Below are 18305 nucleotides of genomic sequence, written 5' to 3'. Positions count from 1 at the left end.
GTACAAATTGAAAAAGGGTCAGATTATAAAAGAAATGTAATCCATTCGACAGCCTTTACAGATGTATATAAATCTGCTTTCTGAATTTACCCAGTACAAAGCTCATAAATGAAATGAATATTTCAGTCAGCCTGACTTCTGAAATGCACTTAAATGTTCACTAATTCACGATATTCGTGCGGACCTGCATAACAAACCATTTTTAGGAATGGTTTTAAGGTTATCTATTATAAACGACTTGAGCTGTTCCCTAAAACGAAGTCTATTTTCTGACCTCTGTCTGCCTTCACTGCATCAAATATGAATCTACCTGCTAGAAATGGGCCCACTCACCTGCACTGCTCCAACGATTCCAGGTGGCCTAAAAAGGGAGTCTAGCTGCAAAAACAATTTAACTTTGCTTCCTCAAGTCACCCTAATATTAGCCCACTGAAGCAGAACATTCCCTGGGAAAGAGTTTAACAGAAGTCCAACCCTCATTTGAGATGTTTGGTAGCAATCTGGAAGACATCACACCTTTTGTTACTGAAAATAAAAGGAAACGTACCGTGAAGTTGTGAGGGCCTGTGACTGCACTGCCATCTTCCAGGTAATGGGTTTCCATATAGTTTCCAGCAAACAGCCCCCTGGAAAGTAAAAAATAAGAAAACAAACACTTGAGATTGACCTCAAGGGGCTTCATCAAATACAACGGAATCAATCATCACGTCTTAAACTATCCCACCACTGTTGTGCCTGCATGGGAGATAAACCATCTGATGCAATTTAACACTTAACCCTGCTTTAGGATAGCACAAATGAATCTAAGCAGTTCTGGTCATGAAGAAAGAAAACAGATTAAACAAAGCCTGCAGTGTTATTTTCCATTAAAAACCTTTCACAACATGTGCATCGACCATAATAAAGCATACACCAATCGATACCTCATTCCATGATAACACAGAACAGAGATTAGCTTAGACACCGTTGACAAGACGAAATACTGAAGTGATATAAAAGGGAGAGTAGCATTTTTATTTGCCAATTTAAATAAAGGGGCGGTTAGAGGAATTCCACAGAATCAATGGCATTCTCGATTTTATTTTTAGGCTGGAATTGGACAGTTTTAGAGCGCTGGTTCGTCCTGACAGCAAGTTGTTTGATGCAGGACATTTTTTTTCTACTTTTTAGGTATCTGCGGAGTCTTTAAAATAAAGTCAGAGGAAATAAAACAAAAGGGAAGAAAGCTATATGGAGCAGTTCTGTTTGAACCTTTCGAGTTTTCAACCTCCATCCATTATGCAATATGGTTCATTTGGAAAATTTACAGCTTTTTGTAAATTATTTAAAGGTATATAGCCGCATTATATGCCTATACCCAAATACAGTTTATCATGATGAAATAAGGTTTTATACTCCATCCTGATAGTGTTTTGATAATTCTTTTTGAGTCTAAATAAAAACTCAGCAACGGGCGCGCTGAGCAGATACAAACAGATGTGGTACCATCTACCGGTAATACTGCAGAACTATTAGAAAGCCACATGGCAACTAATAAATCACTACTAACTAATGCCGAACTGAGCCTGGGCCCTCTGAAATGCCTTGCACTAAAGCAACAGCTGTAGCCCCAGTGCTATTCCAGTCTTTTCCTTTTTGGAATCATTTTTATTTTTGCATTTTTTTTTTTACATTTCTTCATTGTTTCCACAATTCTCTGGGAGATGCTAATGGCCATTAGCTGCTTCCTGCACATGCGCAGCCTTTTAACTTCCGTTATTATAAACAAACACAAAGGGCTTTATTTATTAACAAACTGAGCAAAATTATAGTGTAAAACACACAAATAACAACTAACATGGCAGCAGGATGTGATAATCTTTCATATAAACTTTATATGTAACCAGAGTGAATTATTGTCATACATTAAAAAAAATTTTCAAATAACGTTGCTATGCACCTTTTACATAGTCTAAAGCATTAAGGATGGGAGAACGTTGTTTACATGACATCTTTTGTAAGATAATACAGAAATTCAAGTTTAGCGATTTACAGAAGACAAACTGTTGACCAGATTAAGATGATTTTTCAGCTTGATCAACTCCGATGGGTGATCGGCAAGCTCTACTAGGTGGCGATGCCCGCAATATTCTGTGTCTCAGTATTAGTTTTAGTTTAGTTAACTTAGTTAGTTAGTTTAGTTAATTTTAAGTCTAAAAAAACCACGAAGATGTAAAAAGCTAATTGTGAGGAAACTATCAATGACATGTTGAGACATGTCAGGTGAGGTACAAGAGAGCACAACTTTCAGTAGATAAAATGAAGGCTGAATGGAGTGCATCTAAGTTGTTTTGAGTTTTTAACCTCTGCTTGTTATTGAACATGTTGGATTTAGAAATGCATAGTCTTTCAGAAGTCTCAGAATTATGATAAGGATCCAAATTCTTAAAGATATACATTAAGAATGCTGTTTTTTCCAAACTTGAGCTATGCTAATATGGTAGGTATTCATTTAAGATGCTGAGCCCAGTTTAAAAAACACAACCTCCATTATAATTTTGTCTTTGCTTAAAAATGCTAAAAGCCACTTTAAAAACCCAGATAAGAAAATATTTTAAATGGCTATTAACATTTTCTAATTTTGTCCTTCCTACGTAAAATTTGGATTTGGCTAAATTTGAGTATTGGCAGCTCAGAATTCAGTTGGCACATCAAAAGAACTTGTGATCCGTGACCCTTCTGGTTCTTTATTGACTGTGCAGTGTGTGAACACACTACATCTTCCAATCTCTCAATTCCTCTCTCTGACACACCCACACACCCACACACACACACACACACACACACACACACACACACACACACACACACACACACACACACACACACACACACACACACACACACACATTGCTGTAGTCAAGAAGACATGGATAAGGATTTGATGAGATGGGATGGCTATAGTGTGAGAAGACCAAATACACTTGTGGCTATTTTGCACTGTCAGTAAAATGAAAACAAATTAAAGCTACTACAATGTTTGTGGGACTTTTATCTTCATACACAGTTCCTCCCAGTGCTTAAAGTGGACAATAAATAAGTAGCATTTCTCCCCTTAGTGCCACACAAATATGATGCAGAAACATCATATGTATAGTAATCATAATAATGTCATTATAAAATCAGAATCAGAAATACTTTAATAATCCCAGAGGGAAATTATTAAATGTGTAAAAGCATGAAATAAAAATGTGTAAAGCATGTTACTACATACAAGCAACACAAAAATATTTGCTCAAGAAAAAGATCCAGTCTCTCTCGTGGTGTCCCCTCCAATAATCCAATATGTAACTGAATCATGAAAAAATAGCTACGTTACAGGTGATGGTTTAACAAAATCATGAGCTGAAGAATGAAAAACGGCTTGGTGACGTGAATGTAAAAAAATAAAATAAAATAAAAACAATTGCTTGAGCCTCCAAAGTTATTACTTAAATGCACGTTAACGCAATTTCCTTTTAACAACATCATTTTTTTTCCCTTTTAACCGCGTGATTAACACACTTGCATACTTCCACTGGCTCTCTTGTTTCTTAAAAAGTCGAGGACATAGCTCCACTCAGTCCCACCTCCTGTCCACCTCTCCTCCTCAGCGCGCTCAGAAAAGCTGTGGGCGGCGGCGCCCCTCAGTAGCGGCTGAGAGGGAGAGAAACAGAAAGAACCTTTGGAGGTTTTTTTTTTACTGTCGTAGACAAAGACACATAGCAAAGCATCATTTCACATGCAGTTCACTGTTCAGTACTGAAGCAACACAAAACTTCTTTGAACAAATAAAACAAACATGAAGAATGATACATGCAAAGCAATAAAGAGAAACACACTGACATATACTGTATTATTGTTCATTTCTGGGTAGGGGAGGTGGGGTGGCACAAAGCATTTGTGCTTGGGGGACAAAAAAAGTCTCGATACGCTGAGGGGCCAAAATGTTAAAGTGCCAGTACTGTGTACCGGCTCACTTAAAGCACTGGTTCTAGCTACAAAGGAGACCAAGCTCTGTTTTTTTTTTTGTTATTCTCCCTCAGCTGGAGGGGAAACAAATGGTAGATCAACAGCAGAAAGAACACAGCATATTGTCACAACAAGTGTGATCCTTGCACTTCAGCATCTACATGTGGATTCACTATTTATACAATCGAACCGAGTCCTCAGGCCAGTGGACCTCTCTAAATACAGAAAGCACATGTTCAGCGTAACATTATAGGACATCAGCAGATGTTTGGCCGGTTCTCAGCAGAGAAACAAAACCTCTACATGCAGCTGGATTCTCTTACTGACCTCAGCACTTACTCAAAAGCCAGCTGGGAGCTTCGGCTGCAGCAACCCGGGGAGGGGGGTTATTTTGTTTGGGAGCTGTCCGCATGAGACACAATGCTTCCCCACCCCTCCAGAACTTCACTGAGCCAAAGACCTGGTAATAATCACAGGATCAAAGCAAGGCTGTAGAGAAGGGAGAGCCAAATAAAATGATGTGTTTCTTCAGACTTAATTAGGTCTATGCTCTCAACTGGACATGCAAACTCAGACTCTGCACATTAATAATAATCTTTATTTGTCATTGCAACATACATTCCAATGAAACTTGTCCTCTGCATTTAACCATCCCGTTAGGAAGCAGTGGGCTGCCACTGTGCAGCAATTTGTGGAGCGTTCTGGGTCTAAGGGTCTTGTTTAGGGAACCAAACCCTGGGAGTCAAACCCTGAACCTTTAGGACGAAAACACATTGCTATAACCACTAGGCCATTTTATTGCAGCTGCATAATCTAACCACAAAAAATGCTGAAAAATCCATCTCTGCACATAATCCATGTATGGAAATTAAGAAATAATTGTTGAGCAAAAGTCACTGATGCAACCATTGGTGTTGCTAACAATTTTAAAATGCATGTAACAGAACTCTTTTTTTTTATTGATAATTAAAACAGGCAGCACTTTTGCCGAGTATTTAATGACCTGTTTACCCAGGGTATACTTGTGATATGAAGCCCATTCCTTTGCCACTTTTCAAAATAGGAAAAACATGCCATATTACAGATGTGTGTTGATTTAATAAAACAGAAAATGGCTAACGGAAAAATTCTCTTCTTCTAATCATTCCCATATTTGCAGTCAGAGCAATAATCTAGGTATAACAAAATCTACAAAGTTAGGTCTTTAAAAAGTGCAAAAGCCTTTTTTGTCCTGCTATCATAAATCAAAGTCTTCTATGACATCACTCTTGTAACATGTTATGCTCATGGGTTTGTGCATTTGACAACATTCAATGCTATTGAACATAATATCTGTTTTTTCTTTTTTTTTCTTTACATCTGGAGCATAGTGTGAAGAGGTTTTAAACTTGATTTTATTTTATCTAGCAGGCAGAAGATTTTGTGTTGACAATTTTGCATGATTTTATGTCCTCTGTGTCATGATATTTTTCTAGGATGAACCCAGACACAGCACGCACACACAGAGCTAGTTCTTAGAAGAGAGTTTATTGAACAGGGTGGATGATGGATGACGAAAAGAACCTGAGTCTCTTAACTGACGGAGATGTAGGGTGCAGAAGCTGGCCGGCAGGAGGAGTGCAGAGAGACTGACCGGGAGGAACTCTGGAGCCAAAGACTTGAGACCAGGACGGGGCATCTGAGCCGAGGACTTGAGACCAGAACATCAGAGCCGAGGACTTGATACCAGAACATCTGAGCCGAGGACTTTAGACCGGAACAGCTCTCCAGGAGTTGAGAACATGAGTGGGAACAGAGCTGAGCTGGATCTAGGCAGTGACTGGAACAAAAACCAAGCTGACGGAAAGTCTATTGGCTGACTGGAACAAAAAACAAAGTTGAAGGAAGTCTTCAGGCTGACTGTAACAAAAAACGAGCAGACAAAGGATTCTGGCAGAGACTGAGCGGGAGTGAACACTATGGACCGGCGACGAGAACAGAATGAGGTGAGTCTTATAAAGAGGTGAACACAGGTGGCAACAGATCAGGGGTAATTGCAGCCTGACAGGTGACGGGAATAAAGACTAATTAGTGTCCAGAGGTGTGATAAAAGCTGAGCGAGGGAGAGCTGAGTGAACTGCAAAATAACAAAGAAGCCAGACAAAACTTAAACCATGACACTCTGTACCTCCATCATGGTTCGCCAGAAGGTTCAGTATTATGACCTTTGCTTTTTTATCTGTCTGTGTCCCTTTGGAGCTATGTCATTTCACCATTATGCAGATGATTGTCAGGTTTATGTACCCCTAAAAAATAGCAGCTATACCATCCAATCGCTACTGGAATGTCTAAACAAATGACTGGATGATGTTTAAGGATGCTTAAAGAACAGAAAACATTATGTTTGGTCTAGAGTCTAGACCAAACATAATAACTGTCTAGACTGTAGACAGTACCTCTCAAGATCCTGCATCTAAGCATCATAATCTTATGCCTTACGTGAAAAAACATTGTTGCAACCTGGGGGTGGATAATAATAATGATTTTAAATTTAAGGACTACATCGGTGACGATTTTCTGAAACATTTCCTCCATCTGAGGCAGATAGTTAAGCTTAAGCCAGTTTTGACAAGGCCGGCATAAGAAATAGAGAATTCTGCATTTATCATAATGATCTTCATGTTAGATGTAGCTAAGCTTATCTTTCATGAATACAGTTTAGATTGTTGCATCAGTTCTATGGGCTCACTTTTGGCTCCCTGTGCTCTACTTGTTGAACACAATGTCCAAATGGCCCAGCTCCACCAGACCTCTCTGATCTGTTTTCAGGGTTATAAAAGCCCCAAAGGTCTGTTGATCATCTGACATTGGTTGTGTCAAAAACCAGGTGGAAGCTCAGAGGAGACCAGGCCTTATGTCGGAGCTGTCTTGCCACGCGAACCGTGGAGGAGGCTCCTATTAAATATTACTGAGGCTGCTTTTCTGTTTTTAAAATCATTTTTAAAACCCCACTGGTTTTCACTGGTTTTTCTGACTAAAGAAAGGCTAGTGCGAATGTGCATGCAGCTATTACTTATTTACTGCAGCTTTTGCTTTATCTACCAGAATTAACACCTATGTGTAGGGAAGAAGGAGTGCGCATGTCCACCACTCTCAGCAGAAGATTCACACTTTTGCTAAACCTGTTAAAACAGCCTATGCTAATCGCCATTGCTTTGCTTGATTACTAATGGGACTTTGTGGTGGTCAACCCCCCCCCCCCCCAAAAAAAAAAAAGTAGGAGCTTCTTCTTGAGAACAAACAGAATCAGACTTCTGTTTTAAACACATAAAAACATTTAAAATGTTCCCTTACTAATATTAATGCTGTCTTACTGCTTACGTTGAAAGTGCAATGTAGACTTAAGCAGTTTTGAGAAGCAAACATGACAATGAACAAAATAAATTGGAAATAAAGTAACCAAATTGCACTAAAAACACAATAGCGAGAACTTTTCAATGCATCCCAGCCAGCTGACAACACTTATGGGAGCTTCTCATCCATGCTGAGCAATGATCCACCAGCCACCTACATTAATGTGCTGAATGCCACAAGCCAGCTGCCCCACACAGCCTCTGCAGCGCACTGTTTATCAATCAGTGGGAAGTTAATGATGCGAAGGGAAAGGGTGGGGTCACGCCCCTCCATTTAAAATGCATTACCCAGAGGATGAGCCCCCTGCAGGGCTCCATGTAACTGACAGCGAGTTGGCACAGAGGGAGACTTTTGCCAATTAGCACGACAGAAATGGTCTCAGAGAGCAGGCAGCTTGACGTCAAAACAAGCACAAAAAACTGCAAATGTAACACGACTGGGGGTAAATATGTTTGCACTACTGCAGAATCAACTTGTTTTCTAACTGTAGAAAACCGATAAAGAGTGTTAAAGTTGTCAGCAGACCTTGGCTGTCGCAAAGACTTACAGTTGACATATGTTGAATTCTGGGTACTCTGGTTTCCCCTTGGAGTGCAAAAACACTATATTGTCCAAACCGTCGGTCACCCTAAATAGCCCCTCGATATTTAGGTGGGAGGGGTGGTTTGGGGTTTATTTTCCTGTGTCTGTGTTGTCCTTTGAAGAACCGGTGACCTGTCGAGGGTATAACCAACCCTTCCCCGATGGCCATTAGAAATAGGCATCACCTCCCTGCGACCCCACAAGGATAAACGGGTTTTGACAATGAATGGATGGAGCTGTGTTACATCTCTGTTCAACATTTTCCACCTGCTCTTTTTTCTCTTTTTACAAAAAAAAAAAAAAAATGAAATACATAAAAACTAAATCACTCTCACATCATCTATATTACTAGCCATTCATAAAATGTGACTTAAGTAAATATTTCAACTTATGTTCTCAATAAAAAAGTCAATTTTGTAGTCATCGCATGTTTTATGAAAACTGAATTGAAATGAAACAGGCTTTATGATTTGCAAAATAAGATTCAAGTCTCATTTTGATGTGAATCCTGCAGGTGAGTGCAAATTTAAAGAATGAAAAACAAAATCCTGCATGTTGGATCACTGGGAGGTTCTACAAAAGTAAATAATTTATAAACCTTTTCAAATGCAAATTAGAGTTGGTGTTAATATTCATTGTATAGAACTTTAAAAAGTTGCTACCATTGCTGCTGGTTAGCAACATTGTATTCGCTAACTTATCATCTAATTCGAAAATGGTGGTCGCCAGACCCTCTTGGTGGACACATGTTTTTTTTTTTCAAAATATTATGGTAAATGGCTTGTATTTATAGTGAGCTTTAACTAGCCCGACGAACCCAAAGCGCTTTACACTACAATCAGTCATTACACGCACACATTCACACCCTGACGGTGGTGAGCTATGTTAGTAGCCACAGCTGCCCTGGGGCAGACTGACAGAGTCGAGGCTGCCATACATCGGTGCCATCGGGCCCTCTGACCACCGCCAACAGGCAATGCAGCTGAACGACTGAGACGGTTGAATGGGGGAATCGAACCGGCAAACCGCCAATTGCAGGACGAACCTCCTAATTCCTCCACCACTGTATTAACATTTCCTCAAAATAAATAAATAAATATAAAAATCCCACCCACCATAGGGGAGTCACCAGTCTGTGGCACTGCTATTTTGGGGATCACAGACTGAAAGGTTTTAGAATTCCTGATCTAATGTTTCAATTTTAACATTTTACATTTTGCCAGTATAAGCAGCAGTTGGGCTCACTATGTTCAAAGAATATATTCCGGCCCCACCAAATTCATGTTACTGCCTGGGTAAATGACTTAAAAGTCTCTGTAATCATATCATTTTATCAACTAATAGGTGATCTCCCATGTCTTTTGTTTTACCGTTTATCAAATATAAATGAAGTATGAATTGTCGATAACGGACACTGTGATACATTTATCTACTTCTAGTCATGTCAAGCATTCACCCAACTAACATAAATGTGACGGGACTATAAATTAACCTTCAAATGACCATTAAACACAGCTTTGGTTTAAAAATGTGAAAGTTGTTGGGTCTTTTTCTTTTGCAGATTTTTCCTGTTCTTCCTGCACCCAGCAGTGCAGCACTTCAGCAGTAGATTTACACAACTGGCAGTCATGTTGGTGGCTGAATCACAATGGCCATTACCTTTTGGAATATGTGGTATTGTAGCATCCTAATTACATTTTTTTACAGACTTGTCCAACCTCTGTGTCTCTTTTGGTTCTTTTTACAGATCATCATTTAGTTTTGCAATATTTATATTGTATTAAATTACTTACATGTTATATTTTTGCAGGAATGAAATCCATGTAATTCCATCTGCTCCAGTCTCTGCTCCTTGTGTCCTAAATTACTTGTTACCTTTGTAAAACACAAGCGGTGAGCCTTGCCCCAATTACCTAGCTACTTACTCTTCTGCCTCAGCAGTCTCAAGATAATGTCATGCTATCCCTCCAATCCTGGTTATTGCTTTTTCAACCCGTACCACAGATCGTTTTGCAAGTTCTTTGCCACCATCTTGTGGTCAGATTTATGGGCCATAATCCCTAATCTCTATTTACCGTAGCATCTACTTGACAGAAAAAAAAAATCCCACATTTTCATTTTAAATGTGAATAAATTACTGAAGTAAAGATTTGTAAGACTTCACAACTCTTACAGTTCATGCTCAAACATACCTAAAAGTGAATTTATTTCAGTTTGTTGCACTTAGATGACCAACTTTTTTACTGCCACTACAGCTGGCGGAGGCTACTCTTACTATTGGAGAACAAGTTGAATCAATGGGAAGCAATTTTGGAGTCGCACCCTCTGATTGGTCACACTAAACTTAGACTTCTTAAGGACTTCTGAACAGACGGGAGTTAAGTGTGATAAATGAGAAGATGGGGTCGTGAAGAAAGAGTAGTGCTCAAATGCTGCTTATGTGGTAGGACAAAATATTAGGACCAAGTGACATCATAAAAAAGGAGGTATATGATATAAGAATAAAATCTCCATGCTGCAGTTATTGCCGTGCATTATGTTAAATCTGAAGGACTTGAGAGGAAATGTGGTGCTAATAATGTCACGCTGCTTTTATGAGGCGAGTGGCAAGAACCCAGCTTCACTTGGAAAAAGTGTTTGGGGGGGAAAAAATGAGATGGCTTGCATGAGAACCCACCCTGAAGCCAAAAAGAGCTTGCCTCAGTGTTAGAAACTTTGCATTTTTCCAGCGAGGGGAAAAGGGACGGTTGTTCTGGCTGTGATCTGTCTGACATCAGGCAGCACTGGAGGCCTGTGCCAAGTAGAGCAGAGAAGCAGAATTCCCCCTGCTTACCCTAAACTCAATGCAACTTCCAGCCTACATGAAGCATGTCATGAATACAACCGCTAAAGCATACCAGGCAACAGCTTTTGCAATGGGAGAGTGGAGAAAGGGGTAAAAGGGCAACCGAAAAGAGCAGCAGACACGACAACTCAAAATGTTTTTTTGTTTTTTTTTGGGACGTGTCAAAAAGTCAATCACACAAAAACGAAAGCTTCTCGTATTTCATTTACGCCAAGCAGTATTGCTGCGCCTTTTATTCCCGTTTCAACTCATCATAACAGCCTCATTAGGATTCTTAACACCTGTGTGGCATCTCAGGGAGGATAATTGGCCAGTGAGATGGTCAACCAGAATGGTCATTATCAGCGGAGGCACGCAATTACAGCGGCGACTGTCACCTGGAGATTGATGTGGTTAAGCCCAAGCATGCCCTGCGAAATCAATAAAATGTCATCTCTGAGCTGTGTCTGTGTGATGGATTACCCCACAGGTTCTCAATTACATAAACCGAATGATGAATATAACCCTGACAATGGCTGAGATAATTGGAATAAGGAAGGAAATGCAGTACTAATCTTTGATAAAGTGTTAAAATAATGCCTTGAGAAACAAGTAAGTGGGTTACTGAAAAAAAAATGTTGTGGATTTAAGCGCAAATTGAATGATAAACTAAAAAAAAGTTGCTGGTATGTATTTCAAAATCAAACATAAATAAAGTCTTGTTGTAATTACTTAGAAATGTGCAGGTACAATGAATTCATCAAGTACGATCACTAGAGCGAGAAATAGAAAAAGTCCCAGGACGAATTGCAGAACATGTTCTGTTAACAGGTTTTGAACATAGTCATCTTATGTGCAGCGGTTGTTACAAGCAGTTTGAAAGGTCAACATTTATGCTTTCTGTGGACTGAGATCTCATAGTTGTAGGAAAACGGCTGTTTAAGTAGAAAAGTCTGAAGAAGAAAGTGGGGCATAAGTGTTAGTATTACTAAGGTTGGAATAGCTAATCCTAAAATTATTTATACCCATGGCAAATTTAGGTGCTGAGTAACCTTCAGTGTTACAAACATATTTCTTCTCATTCCAGAGTCCTGATTTAGATATGATAATCTGTGGATGGAGCTAAAGATTAGGGTAATGGCAAGAAGGCCTTCTGACCTCAGAGTTAGAGATCAACAAAGAGAAATAATTTTTCTGAATCATTTATTGAATTTTCTGTCAAGAAAAAATAAATCAAATGTATAATTGGGTATAAATAACTTTGGTTTAAAGCTTATGTCAATACAATTTAATTTGTCTATATAACTGAACTAAATTATACGGTATTGAGTTGATATTTCTATATATAACTGAAAATTATTTTTAAGCGTGTGTGCACCAGACCAATGAAAAGTGAGTTGTTTTATTTTGTTTTTTTGGAATCTAATCTGGGTCGACCACTTCGAGGACTGAGGCTTCACGACCCCTGTGTGGTCGGAGCACGGCCCAGCAAGTAATTGAGTTTGGCAGTTACAGTTTAATTTTCACTAGAATATTATAGAAAAGTTAATTGAATCACTTCAATACATTTTTTTAACTCCAGTAGCACACAATGTGATATACATGGAAAAATTTACAGCTAACACCCCCAACTCAGTCTCTTAGAAATGTTGAATATTACCTTTAAAACGATAATAAAATTATATCCAATTGAGCAATGTGAAGTTAACCATGCTTTGCAATCATGGGGACGACTGCTATCTTGACAGTTTTCCAGCGGTCTGGAAAAACAACAATGTTATTTTGGTAAAACGGAAAACGTTTGTTGCGTTTCTATTGTTCGCGTACATCACAACAGCGTCCGTTTTTCTCCAAAGACTGTACATTTTGAAAACTGGTACCAGAGTGTAAGGATTCAGAAAACTTCCCGGTCTCTGTTGTTGAGTAAACTGGAACTGTCTGGGGAAGCCCTGACATGTGCAGTATGACTGAAATTAAGCAGTGGGTGTTTATATGAATTTCAAAGAACACACCGACTACTAGTGTTGTGGCAGGGAAAATACAGTGTTTAGCATTTCTACTAAAAAAGTAAAAAACCTTTTTAACCTTTTATGTTTTTTCAATGACCTGGATGAATGAAAATCCTCGCTAGCAGCATTTCTACTAGTGTATCGTACACAGAGATGGTAATCCCTTCTTTAATGGATCGCTGTATGCGCAGGACAAAATGTTCCTGGGACCAGAACTGAACACGGGGAGCCATTAATATCTTTCTCTGCTTGTCAGCTCTGGAACTAACTCCCTGAAAACCAGAGATGAGTAGAAACGGTTGACCCTTTTATATGAGTACTGAAAATATTACTGTTCACTGCTCCTTTAAGCTCAATGATTAATTTGTCTGCTTATTTCTATCATATCATTACCCTTTACCTGTTTTTAAATTTGAGATGTCTTCTTTTCTTTACACGTGACACTTCAACGTTTTTAAAATGGTTCTTTTTAATGTATTCCTTGTTTAAATGTTATTTTGTTCTACCTCTTTTCTTTGATTTTTCTGTAAAGCACTGTAAAATACCTTATGAATCTTTTAAAGAGGATCATATGGGTCATTCCCTTAGATACAAGAACTCGTTTTTCAATTTATCTTGTTCTTCCTCACGTTACCCTTCAGTCTGCCCATTTTACCTTTCAAGTACAATAAAACATTTTAAAACATATTTCTTCCTGATTTCTCACTTTTTTTCATGCAATTCTTACATTCAAGTTAAAGATGCAGGTTCTGTTTTTAAACAATGTTGTGTTGCCTCTCTTGTTTCTTCTTCTGTTTTCACTTGACGTGCAATGTCAAGTCACATCTGGATCTCATTCTGTTTCCCCTGCTCTGCCAGTACATGTCACTCAAAAAGCATGAAATGCACACACCAAACCGTATCCATGACAGCAGTCAAACTCAATATGGCGTTCACGTGTTCTCTAATTAGTCACAACCAGGCAATCCTGTTTTATTTCTGCTTGAGAGACATAAAAAGTCATTTTATTACTCATGATATCACTGATCGCCGAGAGCCAGGGGGAAACTAATCTCATGTGAGTAATTAAAGGCAGCTGATTTGGAGCGCTATTGCTGTATTTTAGGTCAAACTCTGTGGTGCTTTTCTGGCACTCATAATTACAATCAACTAAGTGATACACATCAAAGTTGGGGGGGAAAAATTGGAAAAATAGCTAATTATGACCACTTTTTTGGGATATTATATGATTTGTCTAGCTTGTATTTGAAACTAACCAAACACCTTTACTGATGTGGATCACTAGAGGGAGGATGCTTCATCCTTCTGTCTTTGTCCTATCTGCCTCCAGGGCTTCTGTTCCTCGGAGGCAGAGAGCGTGTGTCTGTTCTGCTCTTCTTATCCCTCAGGAGGAGCTTCGGTTGTGTGCGGGGGTGTGGGAGAGACGGAGAGGGAAAATGCGTCTCTTGTTGTGTGGAACTGCGCCTACATGTGTTTGGCTGCTCCATATGATTTATGAGCATCTGTGTGGGAGCGTGCATGTACACATGCGGCCATAGCGGCGGACTGTGTTTGGGTTTCACACAGAGAGGGAGTTCAAGGCTCATGGATCATGCAATGCGCTCTGTGCTTTCAACACAATCAGTAAACCACAACACCCCCTCGTCTGATTTCATGAAATCAGTACATCCTGCGATGAAAAATTGGGAATCGGTTATGAAACTTTGAAGTTGTCCTCATGTGTTTCTCAGAAACTCAGTGACGGCATTGTGAAAGGACCAGAACATCCAACTTGCACTGACACATTTTCAGGAGAACAACTTTGTGTTCAACTTTGAAAAATGTTATACAAAGAGACAAGAAAACCACAGCTAGACTTGAAATGTAAATTTTTTATAAGCAAGATTACTTAGTTATACTTTTTTTTTTTTTTAGCAAACCTTAAAAACACTGTGGTATAATATATACCTGATGAGATCAAAATACAAAAAAAAAGAGCTAAGGTGAAGAAAAACAAAAAATACCTTTACACGAGCTATAAACTGGCTGTATTCAAAACTTAGCAAAGTTGTTAAATTATTGAAAAATGTATTCATTTTATTCTAAATAAAGCACAGATATTCAGACCCCTGGAACTTTTCTTGTATTTCTTTGCGTATTACATTGGTATTAACACATACAGACACGGAAAGTTTAAGTTAACAGTTTTTGTAAAATAGCTCAGGCTTCAATTCAATAGGAACTGTCCGTAAACAACTGCTTTGAATTTTGCCACAGATTCTGAATTAGATTCAGGTTTCTTTAAGCCAACCACCGTAAAAAAAAAAAAAAAAAAAAAAAAAACTAAAGAAGGAAGAACAATGCCTTCAGTATTTTAAATTTAAAGTAATTCAGAGTAATTTAAATGGAGAAAAAAACATTACAAAAAGAAAGGTTTTTGTTTAAAGGAGTGGAGACATCGCAAACAGAGGGTCTACGTTTGCTGCACTTTGATAGAGGTGAGGGTTTTTCCGAGCTGATCAGATCACTCATAACACACCACGTATGGCAGGGATATCTCTTAAGATTATCTTAAGAACTATCCCGATGATCAGGGCATGTTGGAAGGGGAAGATCGGGGCAAAACTCGGGTGTATTTTCTTGCCGTGTGAACCAGGCCTTACCTGAGCTGTGGATCTCTGCAGCTCCTCCAGAGCTACCATTGGGCTCTTGCCTGCTTCTCTGATAAAGATTATTTCCTTGTAAGTTAAACAAATTTAGGTGGACAGTAAGTTCTTGTCAACTTTGCAGTTGTGCCATATGATTTCCAATTATGGATGATATATTGAACAGTTTAATATCCGTTGTAACTTTTTAACCTCCCTCACCTTTTTCCCCCCAACCCGTCCTCTCTTTTCTTTGGTCTTCATGATGCTGTAACAAACCTCTGAAGTCTTCAGAGGATGTCTGGATTTATACTGATATTAAATTACACATAGGTGTACTACCTATTCATTAGACCAGTTTTGATGGCTGTCTGATGGTTGAACTGTTTTTTTTTTTAAGGGGTATCAGAGCAAAAGGGACTGAATACATTCACAATGAACTCTAATGTGTTGTTCTAGTTTGCACACACCAATAGAAAACTAAAAGATTAATGCACAGGTTGAAAATAAGTGCCTCACACATGTTTTTGGGCATTTTCGATAATTGCTTGCTCTGTTTGTACGTCTGGGTCATTGTATGAACCGCAGAAGAATACTGTTAAGAAAGCCAAAAAAATGGTACCCATTTGAAAAAAAATAATATTAAAAACAGTTAGCAAAAGAACTGGCCCAAGGCAGCAGAGGTCAAGAATGAGCTGGAATTTCACCTCAGCCTTGTTCTTTAACTAATGAGCAACAAGGGGATTCAATTAAACCAATAACTCTTTATGTAAAGTAAGCACTACAAACGGCTAAACCTGTCTGTACTTTTACACAACCCCATTTGTATTCATTCAGTGAAATTAATAAATTAAAGATTTTTATACACTTTTATAGTGATTTCTTTATCCACTCAAGTAAAACAATAGGTCAGGTCTGAATGCCAATACAACATTAGTTATATGAACCGGTGGTCAGGTTGTTCAAGAATTGACTCAGACATTAAAGCTGTGAGTACGTAGTTGAAAGGAAGAAGAAAAACAAGCAAATCATTGGAGATATTAATTTTCAGTGGAATGTGTAGAAGGTCAGAATCTGAAGGTCTTTGCAAACATGTCAGGCCTCTGATAAGTCATGAATAAAATATCAAATAATTACTGCATTATGTTCCAGGAACAGAGTATTAAAAATGTCATCAAAATATTTCATGCATTTAACATGTTGATGTTATAACGCAGCTCATTTAATAGCATGTAAGACAATGTAATTTATAATGAATGAAAATATCACTTTATAAAAGGGAAAGTCAACCATGTGCAAAAAAGAATAAAACAACTTATATACGTAGGCATTTACTAAATAAACAAAATAAACATTCAGAATCAGATCGAGTGGACTATTAGTAAAAAGAACCCCACAAACAGTTCCACACATAGTTATGTTTAACAATCATCGGCATTATTGCCATTACTGATTTTTCAAAAAGGTTATGATGACACAGCAAACAAAAATGTATGCAAAAAGTTTGAATTATGAATTTGCTCTCATTTACGCATGTCCCAAACTATAAACAGACTGAAATATATATTTGCAGCCTTACTTACTACTTTACTTATGTAAAGAACCCTAATTGGCAGCGACTTTGGGAAGTCCATTCTAAGAGCTTACAGTTAGGGATTTTGTTAAGTACTGTATTTGGGGACAATTGTGGCCCTTGCAAATGTAATAAAAAGTGGTTAGCATGTTCAGGAACAACCCAGGAGCCAATAAGGCTCAAGTCTACTACATACCGAAAGCTGCCTGCACACCAATTTCAATATCCGCAGAGAACCCCACTTTGAATCAACATAAACTGAGCGGTCGCTGACCAAAAACTAAACGTCACCTTCAACCTTTATATAAATTTGTTGCTTTTTCATCTGCGGTTCCTCGGAGGCTTTTTCATTCAGCTTATAGGTCATGGCGATGGCATCTGAGAAAAGTGTCAAAAAGGAATTATTGAAGGATGAGCTTTTACATATCTTGTCACCCTGCTTCTCCACTCCTCACTCAATAATGCACTGAAAGATGACTGATTGACCATGGTCCAGTGATTTGTGAAGGAAATCACTTCCTTTTCAAGAAGGCATCACATCACTGTTGGTTTGCAATGGTAACGCATCTCTGGAGCTGATTCAAAAGCTAGAGGGAGCATGTAGATATTGAATAGAAGGGAAGCCAAGATGGACCCTTGGAGAATCCTGTATGTGATTTTTGTTGTGCTGTGCTATTACGCACTGTTTTAAGTTATTTAATGTTTAATAAACAGCTCTCAGTCTGTTACGTATTGTCCAGTGAATATCAGCTCAAACAGCTGATATTGGTACAATAGTTGAACGTAATGATGCGAGCACTGGCATTATTTTAACAGCAAACTCTGCACACATAAAATAAATGAGTGACAACTTCTCTTCAAGTTCAAGAATTTATTAAGATAAATAAAATGAACATCCAGAGAAAATCACTATAGAATGCTGTTTATCTGAATTAACACTATATTTCAATCAACATAAGCTATCTACTAGGCTAGTGAAGCTTAACTAAAACTACCAAGGAAAATTAAGATAAAAGAAACACCCATAGCCAGCACATTTGTTTCTTTGTTTGTACAAAGAAACAAAACAAAAAATAAAAAAAAAATAAAATGGTTGAAACACATTCACAATGATTCAGTGAATCCTGGTTCCCTGAAGATCTAAGTTAGAGAACCAAAGTTCATCTTACTTAACATGGAATGAGATCAAATTAGCTTGGTTAATTAAGAACAACTCTGGTATGTGTTTCAACCCATTCACAATGAAATATCTGAGTTAAAACATTATTCAAGAAAATAACCTCTTAAATAATGATTTTCTCAGTAAAAGC

At 38.3% G+C, this 18305-nt stretch overlaps 1 protein-coding gene across 2 annotated transcripts in view; it reads right to left on the bottom strand.

Moving 5' to 3' along the window:
- LOC105926454 (disintegrin and metalloproteinase domain-containing protein 12) overlaps positions 1–18305 on the bottom strand; it is a 144024-nt gene that overhangs the window by 73061 nt on the left and 52658 nt on the right. For both annotated transcript variants that reach the window (XM_012862804.3, XM_036142021.1), the window contains exon 4: positions 548–626. In XM_012862804.3, the coding sequence (XP_012718258.2) occupies positions 548–626 (79 nt within the window). The remainder of the gene's footprint in view (positions 1–547; positions 627–18305) is intronic.

This window comes from Fundulus heteroclitus, chromosome 10 (genome assembly GCF_011125445.2).
Source record: "Fundulus heteroclitus isolate FHET01 chromosome 10, MU-UCD_Fhet_4.1, whole genome shotgun sequence".
In the NCBI taxonomy this organism is placed as follows: Eukaryota; Metazoa; Chordata; class Actinopteri; order Cyprinodontiformes; family Fundulidae; genus Fundulus; species Fundulus heteroclitus.
The sequence above is the reverse complement of the archived record's forward strand: the minus strand, read 5'-3'. Positions and strand labels throughout refer to the sequence as shown.